At 44.8% G+C, this 8,200-nt stretch overlaps 1 protein-coding gene across 6 annotated transcripts in view; it reads right to left on the reverse strand.

Annotated features, from left to right (window-relative positions):
* The window catches only part of LOC137588671 (transcription factor COE3-like), a 42,254-nt gene extending 35,422 nt beyond the window's left edge, over positions 1–6,832 (reverse strand). For 2 of the 6 annotated variants that reach the window (XM_068305876.1, XM_068305874.1), the window contains exons 1-6: positions 6,359–6,830; positions 4,806–5,541; positions 1,374–1,530; positions 1,084–1,147; positions 899–954; positions 480–553 (exon numbers count right to left, since the gene is read on the reverse strand). In XM_068305876.1, the coding sequence (XP_068161977.1) occupies positions 480–553; positions 899–954; positions 1,084–1,147; positions 1,374–1,530; positions 4,806–4,927 (473 nt within the window). In that variant the 5' untranslated portion in view covers positions 4,928–5,541; positions 6,359–6,830. Of the gene's footprint in view, positions 1–479; positions 554–898; positions 955–1,083; positions 1,148–1,373; positions 1,531–4,805; positions 5,639–6,358 lie in introns of those variants that run through there. The other 4 variants (XM_068305872.1, XM_068305870.1, XM_068305873.1 and 1 more) reach the window with 4 other exon arrangements.
* Between the last annotated feature and the right edge of the window lie 1,368 nt (positions 6,833–8,200).

The raw sequence follows: 8,200 nt of genomic DNA on the forward strand, positions 1-8,200 counted from the left end.
ATGTGATGTCTATAGGTGGTGTGTTTTATATATGACGTCTATAGGTTGTGTGTTCTTTAAGTGATGTCTATAGGTGGTGTGTTTTATAGGTGACGTCTATAGGTGGTGTGTTTTATATATGATGTTTATAGGTGGTGTGTTTTATAGGTGACGTCTATAGGTGGTGTGTTTTATATATGATGTTTATAGGTGGTGTGTTCTATAAGTGACGTCTGTAGTTGTAGTGTTCTATAGGTGACGTCTATAGGGGGTGTGTTCTATAAGTGACATCTGTAGGTGTAGTGTTCTATAGGTGGCGTCTATAAGTGGCGTGTTCTATAGGTGACATCCAAAGGTTCTATAGGTGTCGGTCCAATCAGAAGAAGAGACGCAAAGCTGATGTCATCCACCTTCAGTCCAAGACCTTCTCATCAAGTGGACCCCATCAGCCCTCCTACCCTGGTGAAATCGTTCTGCACACATGCAGCAGGTGTTCCTACCTGCACATGATCTCATGAGTCAGCAGAACGCGGCACATCTCTGGGTTCTTGTCCTGCCCTTCGTAGATGATCGCCTGGAACACAGGTGTGGTGAAAGGTGGTGCTGTTTGAGGCCTTGTCTGATTCGGTCCTGATCTACGGTCCTGATCTACGGTCTTGATCTACAGTCCTGACCTACAGTCCTAACTGCCTACACTCCGCCCTGCTGGGGGCGCTGCCTACACTCCCTGCTCATGCTTTATGTCTTTCTTTGACACTTAAACTGGAATCATATTTGTTCACAATCAGAGTTTGGGTCTCCATTATTAACTGGTTGTTGTGTTTATGATCACGCTCTTATTTTGAAATCTTTGTTTTCAGTTGACACCTGAGGTAAACACCCACACCTGATAATCAATAAATATATATATGTGTATCACCTGTTTGGTCATGGAGTCGATCAGCCGGACGTAGAGATCCTGCTCCGTTCTCACGCCTGCACACACACACACACACACACACACACACACACACACACACACACACACACACACACACACACACACACAGTTTAGAGGCTGATGGACGATCTCCCTCTCCTGGTGGGTAAATCAAGCGCACCCACCGTTGCTGTAGAGCAGCTGCAGCCGGTAATGAATCCCGTTGTTGGTTTTCTCTCCTGTCGGCTCCTGGAAACAGACATTCATTCACAAACCTGACGGGTGCGTTCGTTTTACACACCGGGGCCCTTCTGTAGGCACGTTTAGCTCCGCCCAGCTGAGGAGTTCAGATCTAAAGACTGATCTTCTCTCCCCCAGTTACATGCGTTTACCTGCCGGGGCGGAGCTAAGTCAGGATGAGTGTCACATCTACTGTAGTTGTGTTTGTTTTGAACCCCAGCTCGTCCCCCCTCACCTTCTCTTTCTCCACGAAGTCCACGTAGGTGGTGCGCTCGATCTCCACCGGCTGGCCCTGCCGGTCGTACAGCGCCAGCACGAAGTGGAAGAAGTTGGACTTCCTCAGGTTGGATGGGGGCTGCTTCTCAAAGTGGGCCCGGGCTAACCCCACCCCGCTGGGACACACCGACAGGCAAAACAGACACACAACGTTCAGCGTCTGCAACGCTCCAAGGTCAAGGTCAAGGTTCAAGGTTCAGGTTTAGGTCAAGGTTAAGGTTTAAGTTTAGGTTCAGGTTTACATTCAGGCTCAGGTTTAGGTTCAGGTTCAGGTTTAGGTTCAGGTTCGGGTTTAGGTTCAGGTTTGGGTTTAGGTTCAGGTTCAGGTTTAGGTTCAGATTCAGTTTTAGGTTCAGGTTCAGGTTCAGGTTTAGGTTTAGGTTCAGTTTTAGGTTCAGGTTTAGGTTCAGCTCCAGGTTCGGGTTCAGGTTTAGGTTTAGGTTCAGGTTTAGGTTCAGATTCAGTTTTAGGTTCAGGTTTAGGTTCAGGTTCAGGTTCGGGTTCGGGTTTGGGTTTAGGTTTAGGTTCAAGTTCAGGTTCCTCCTTTAGTGACCGTTAGCATGTTGCTACCAAAGCAACAAACCTGAAACCCCATCGAGTTCGTCTATGTCCAGCTTCAGGGATCGTCGAGGAGGAGGAAGAGGAGGAAGAGGAGCGGGTTTGAAACCGGTGACGATCGTTTGAATCCAGACTAAAAGTCTCCATTCCGATCGATCAATGGATCAATTTATTTGTAGGTGATCAAACATTTTAACGTTTACACAAATGAATTTTTGGAATGTGGAATCGGTCGCATGCTCTTCAAAACTTCTGGAAACGTTTTTCTGCTTTCTGATATTCTGGAGGTTTCCGTTTCCGTGACGACAGCCTTTATTAATATTTGGAGACCGCCCCCACTCCCCCCGGCTTTCCGGCATCAATAACTTGATTTATATAATTTTTAACTGTCGTTCAAATCAAGCGCTCCTGAGATCAGCGCTGGTTTCTGACACATTAAATAAGAGACATCCAATAATAATTAACTGTTTCCTTCCACCAGCAGGAAGGAGGAGGCTCGGGGGCGCGGCTCGGGGGCGCGGCTCAGGGGCGCGGCTCAGGGGCGCGGCTCAGGGGCGCGGCTCAGGGGCGCGGCTCAGGGGCGCGGCTCAGGGGCGCGGCTCAGGGGCGCGGCTCAGGGGTGCGGCGTGGCGCCCCAGGAGTGTGGGAGGCGTGTTCAGCCCGCGCCGCCGACACGCGTCACATAAATATTCACGCGGCTCCAACCCGCTGGAAGCTGATTGGCTCGTGGCTCCACAAGAATCGATCGGCTTCCTGATCGAACTTTTACTTTAATGTCTGGAGCTCCAACTGATCAGTCATTGATCAGAACTAACCTGATGCCTTGATCCACGTCTGATCAGCCAACAGGCCGGTTGTCGGTTCTACTCCCTCAGAGCCTTTTTCACATCTGATTCATCAAGTCAGCAAAAAACGATTGATTGGAGAATCAATCGGATCCATCAATCAGAAAACAAAACCTCTGAGTTTTAATGTTTAAAAAAATTCAAAGGTTTTGTGAAGGAAATAAAACCTTCCTCCTCCTCTTCCTCAGAGCGTCTGTCAGACGGGAGGTTGTGGGTTTGATACCGACCCGCCGCCCGACTGGATCCCAAACAGAAGGTCGTGGGTTCGACAGGAAACGGCAGCGCTTTGATTAACGTCTGATCAAACGATTCTAAACGTACAAATAGTGAAAAAGAAGTGAACTGAAAAAAAAGAGGAGGAAGATCAAAGTGAGGGGGAGTCTTCATCACCTCAGGTGTGACAAGAAAAAAGATTCAGTCACACGTTTGACAGAAAAACGAGACGTCATCATATTAACACATTGAATAATACGTTAAAAAAACATGATAAAAAAACATAAAATACACGCTAAAAAACATGTTAAAAAACAAGTTAAAAAACATGATAAAAAAACATGTTAAATACAGAGTAAAAACATGTTAAATAACACGTTAAAAAACATGATAAAAACATGTTAAATACACAGTAAAAAACATGTTAAAAATATGCTAAAAAACATGTTAAAAAACACGTTAAATACATGCTAAAAAATACGTTAAAAAAACACATTAAAAAACAAGTTAAAAAACATGATAAAAAAACATGTTAAATACAGAGTCAAAACATGTTTAAAAACACGTTAAAAAACATGATAAAAAACACGTTAAATACACAGTAAAAAACATGTTAAAAAATATGCTAAAAAACATGTTAAAAAACACGTTAAATACATGCTAAAAAATACGTTAAAAAACATGTTAAAAAACACATTAAATAACACGTAAAAAAAACATGATAAAAACATGTTAAATACACAGTAAAAACATGTTAAAAAATATGCTAAAAAACATGTCAAAAAACATGTTAAATACATGCTAAAAAATACGTTAAAAACATGTTAAAAACACATTAAATAACAAGTTAAAAAACATGACATGAACATGTTAAATACAGGCTTAAAAACAGGTTAAAAATATGTTAAAAAAACACATTAAAAACAATGCTAAAAAAAAAACATGCTAAAAAACACATTAAAAACATGTGAAAAATGTTACAGAACGCAAAAAAACACACTGAAAACAGGTTAAAAAACATGATAAAACCATGTTGAAAAACATTTAAAAAACACATAAGAAATGTTAAGACACGTTAAAAACATTAAAACACATGAAAAAACACACACAAAAAAATGTTAAAAAGCACATTAAAAAACACAATAGCGTAAGAAACTTGTTAAAAGTGTACTAAAACACATTAAAAACACACTAAAAAACACATTAAAACACGTGAAAAATTATGTTAAAAACACATGAAAAAAAACGTGAAAAAACACGTGAAGAAACATGCTAAAACTCGTGAAACCCGGTGGCGCGCGCCGACCCGCCGGGCGCTTCCTGTGGTGAAAACGTTCCGTCAGCAGAGAGAATTTCTTTGGTGACATTTGATTGATTTGATCTACAGATTCCTGCCGACAGTAAATCAACACCAACGACCTCCGACCCCCCAGGAGAACGTTTAAAATTAAATCACTGACAGAACCTCCGTCTGATCCTCCAAATATTTAAAAGATAAAATCTTTAAATGTTAAAATATTAGTTTGAATGTTTAAATGTCAAAATGTTAAATATTTAACAACCTTTAAATCTGTGGTTCTCTGGATTCTAACGTTTGAGGCGTGAAGGAGGAACCGGTTCTGATCCGGTTCTGAACCGTTTGGGTCGTGACCTTCAGGAGACGGTTCCTCCTCCTCACCCTGAAGCGATCAGCCCGCCGCGTCTCCTCCCGATCGGACCGGCGTCCGCTGGGACTCCAGCTCCCATAATGCCTGTGGGGCCGGCTGAGACTTTACCTCTGAGCCGCCGTGTTGGCGTCCACCACGCCGGCCGAGTGCATCCAGGAGCGGACGGCCAGCGGCTCCTCCTTCATGCTGGCCGTGGCCCCCCGGGGAAGGTTGTCCTGGATCCCGAACATGTTCGGGGCCCCGATGCCTCTGCTGCCGCCGCGTTCAACGCCGCCGCCGCCGCGTTCACCGCCGCCGCGTTCACCGCCGCCGCCGCTGGACCACCAGGGGAACAAAACCGCAGAGGAAAAAAGAAGAAGAGGAAAAGTCCGGTTCTACAGGACGGAGTCAGACGGAGTCGACATCACGTCCAGAACAAAGTCCAAAAGGAAACCAGGAGGAAACCAGGAGGAAACCAGGAGGAAGTAGCAGAGAAAAGGAAGAGGAAGAAAAAGAAGAAGAAAGGGGAGTTTGGTTGAAGTGAACTTTGTGTTTTTACATTTATTTAAAGGATTGTTTTAAATCTCCGTCTCCAAAATTCAAGAGGAAAAAAGGAGCAGGGAAAGAAAAAAGAGCTGAAATCCTCCAGAGAACCAGGAAGCGAGCAGGAAGTGGCGTCCGGCGGCGAACGGAGAGAAGTCTTTTTTCTTTTCCCCAAAGAGAGACGAGACGAGGCCGTGATGGAGGGATGAGGAGCGGAGGAGAAACTCTCAGCCCTGCGGCCCCCCAGGACTGGAGCCAGAACCCAAAAACCCCACGGGTCTTCCTCCTGTCGCTGACATCACTGCTGGGGGAGGGGCCTGCCCTTATAAGGACAGGAGTGTGTGTGAGGAGAAAGAGAAAGAAAGAGAGATAAAACGGGGGAGAGGGAGGAGTGGAGGGGGCGGGGCCTCGAACCGACCAACCAGAGAGAGTTAATGACACAAGGGTTCTGTGTGTGTGTGTGTGTGTGTGTGTGTGTGTGTGTGTGTGTGTGTGTGTCTGTGTGTGTATGTGTGTGTGTGTGTGTGTGTGTGTGTGTGTGTGTGTGTGTGTCTGTGTGTGCGTGTGTGTCTGTGTGTGTGTGTGTGTGCGTGTGTGTGTGTGTGTGTGTGTGTCTCTGTGTGTGTCTGTGTGTGTGTGTGTCTCTGTGTGTGTGTGTGTGTGTGTGTGTGTGTGTGTGTGTGTGTGTGTGTGTGTGTGTGTGTGTCTGTGTGTGTGTGTGTGTGTGTGTGTGTGTGTGTGTGTGTGTGTGTGTGTGTCTGTGTGTGTATGTGTGTGCGTGTGTGTCTGTGTGTGTCTGTGTGTGTGTGTGTGCGTGTGTGTGTGTGTGTGTGTGTCTCTGTGTGTGTCTGTGTGTGTGTGTGTCTCTGTGTGTGTGTGTGTGTGTGTGTGTGTGTGTGTGTGTGTGTGTGTGTGTGTGTGTGTGTGTGTCTCTGTGTGTGTCTGTGTGTGTGTGTGTCTCTGTGTGTGTGTGTGTGTGTGTGTGTGTGTGTGTGTGTGTGTGTGTGTGTGTGTGTGTGTTTGTGTCTCTGTGTGTGTATGTGTGTGTGTGTGTGTGTCTCTGTGTATGTGTGTGTGTGTGTGTGTGTGTGTGTGTGTGTGTGTGTGTGTGTCTCTCTGGTGATGAGCTGGCGTCTCACCCGGGGTGTACCCTGCCTCTGTCCCGTGGATCATCAGCTGGAGACCAGACGACTCCTCAGCAGGATGATGAAGATGATGGTGAGGTCAGGATCAGGGTCATGTGTCATGTGACCCACGTCATGTGATGCCAGCACACCTGAATCAGGTGCTTGGAGGCGGAGCTTGTCCTAGAAATGGGCGACACCCCCTGCATTCTGCTCTCTCCTCCACCGTTCATGTGTTTGATCATCATGCAGGTTACCGTGGAAACGATCAACTGTTGACACTGACATCATCATCATCATCCTCGTCCTCTCTCTCTTCATCCTCACCCTCCTCATCCTCGCTGCAGACTGAAGGTGCCGACCATCAAACGTCCCACCGCCCTGAACGCCTCACGGGTCCGGCTCGGCCCGGCGACCCACAGGAAGCCACACGGCTTTTCAAAGTAACGGCGCTCCATTGTCACGGCAACAGCCTCCGAGGCTCGGGGGGGAGGCGGGGGGGGGGGGGCAGTTTAACCTGAGAGGAAAAAGAAAAAGGAATTATTTCTGAGAGGAAGAAGAAAAGTCCAACGAAACGATCAGGAGAAAAGAGTTTAAACGTGAAGAAAAGAAAAGAACGGAGAGACGGAGGAGAAAGAGGAGGAGAGAGAGGAGGAGAGAGGAGAGAGAGGAGGAGAAAGAGGAAAAAGAGGAGAGAGAGGAGGAGAAAGAGGAGAAAGAGGAGGAGAGAGAGGAGGAGAGAGAGGAGGAGAGAGAGGAGAGAGAGGAGAGAGAGAGGAGAGGAGGAGCTGATCTGTGAGTAAAATCCTCCTCCACCGTTTCCACGTTTCACTTTGACAAAAGAATAAAATATTTCAGAGATCAATAAATAACTAATAAAAATAATTCTAATTACAGAATAATCATTTTTGATATTTTATTGTAGTTTGATCATTAAAACAACAATAACAATATAATAACAACATATCAACAATAAATATTATCATTAAAACAACAATAACAATATAATAACAACATATCAACAATAAATATTATCATTAAAACAACAATAACAATATAATAACAACATATCAACAATAAATATTATCATTAAAACAACAATAACAATATAATAACAACATATCAACAATAAATATTATCATTAAACAACAATAACAATATAATAACAACATATCAACAATAAATATTATCATTAAACAACAACAATAATAATAATAATAAATACCTAAACTGATGTTCAACAACAATCCTAATAATAAAGTGTAGATTTAAACGGACCGACGGGGGCGTCTGATGGAGACTCACCAGAAACACTGGGGGGGGATGGGGGGGATGGCAATCTGGTTTCCAAATGAGGCGCCATTCTTTTGGGACAAATCCCCGACCTGCAGGGGGGTGAAGAGGGGGGAGGGGCGGACCCCCCCTTCACCAGGCTTCTCCACTTCAGCTGCATTTATTTTGGTCCTTTATAAAGCAGCCCCCAGTGAAACCAGTGAAACCAGTGAAACCAGTGAAACCAGTGAAACCAGTTCATCCATCCTCCGTTCTTCATCCCAGCGATGTTTTAATCCAGGGAATGAGAGATTAAACAGAATCACACCACTGATTTGCTTCTGTTCAATCCCTGATTTAATCCCTGATTTCATCACTGATCTTACCCGAAACTGTTTCTGGATCAGTTTGTTTGTTTGTTTGTTTGTTGACAAACAGGACTGTGTAAACAACAATAAACGTTTGAAACATCAAATGAAGTTCAACGTTTTACAGAAACCGATTCAGTCCAGTCCAACACGTCTTGTCTAAATTCAGTCTCACACCATTTTGATGATAAATTATTATTGTTACTACAGGTAATTA

The sequence above is a fragment of the Antennarius striatus genome, chromosome 21 (genome assembly GCF_040054535.1).
Source record: "Antennarius striatus isolate MH-2024 chromosome 21, ASM4005453v1, whole genome shotgun sequence".
Lineage (NCBI taxonomy): Eukaryota > Metazoa > Chordata > Actinopteri > Lophiiformes > Antennariidae > Antennarius > Antennarius striatus.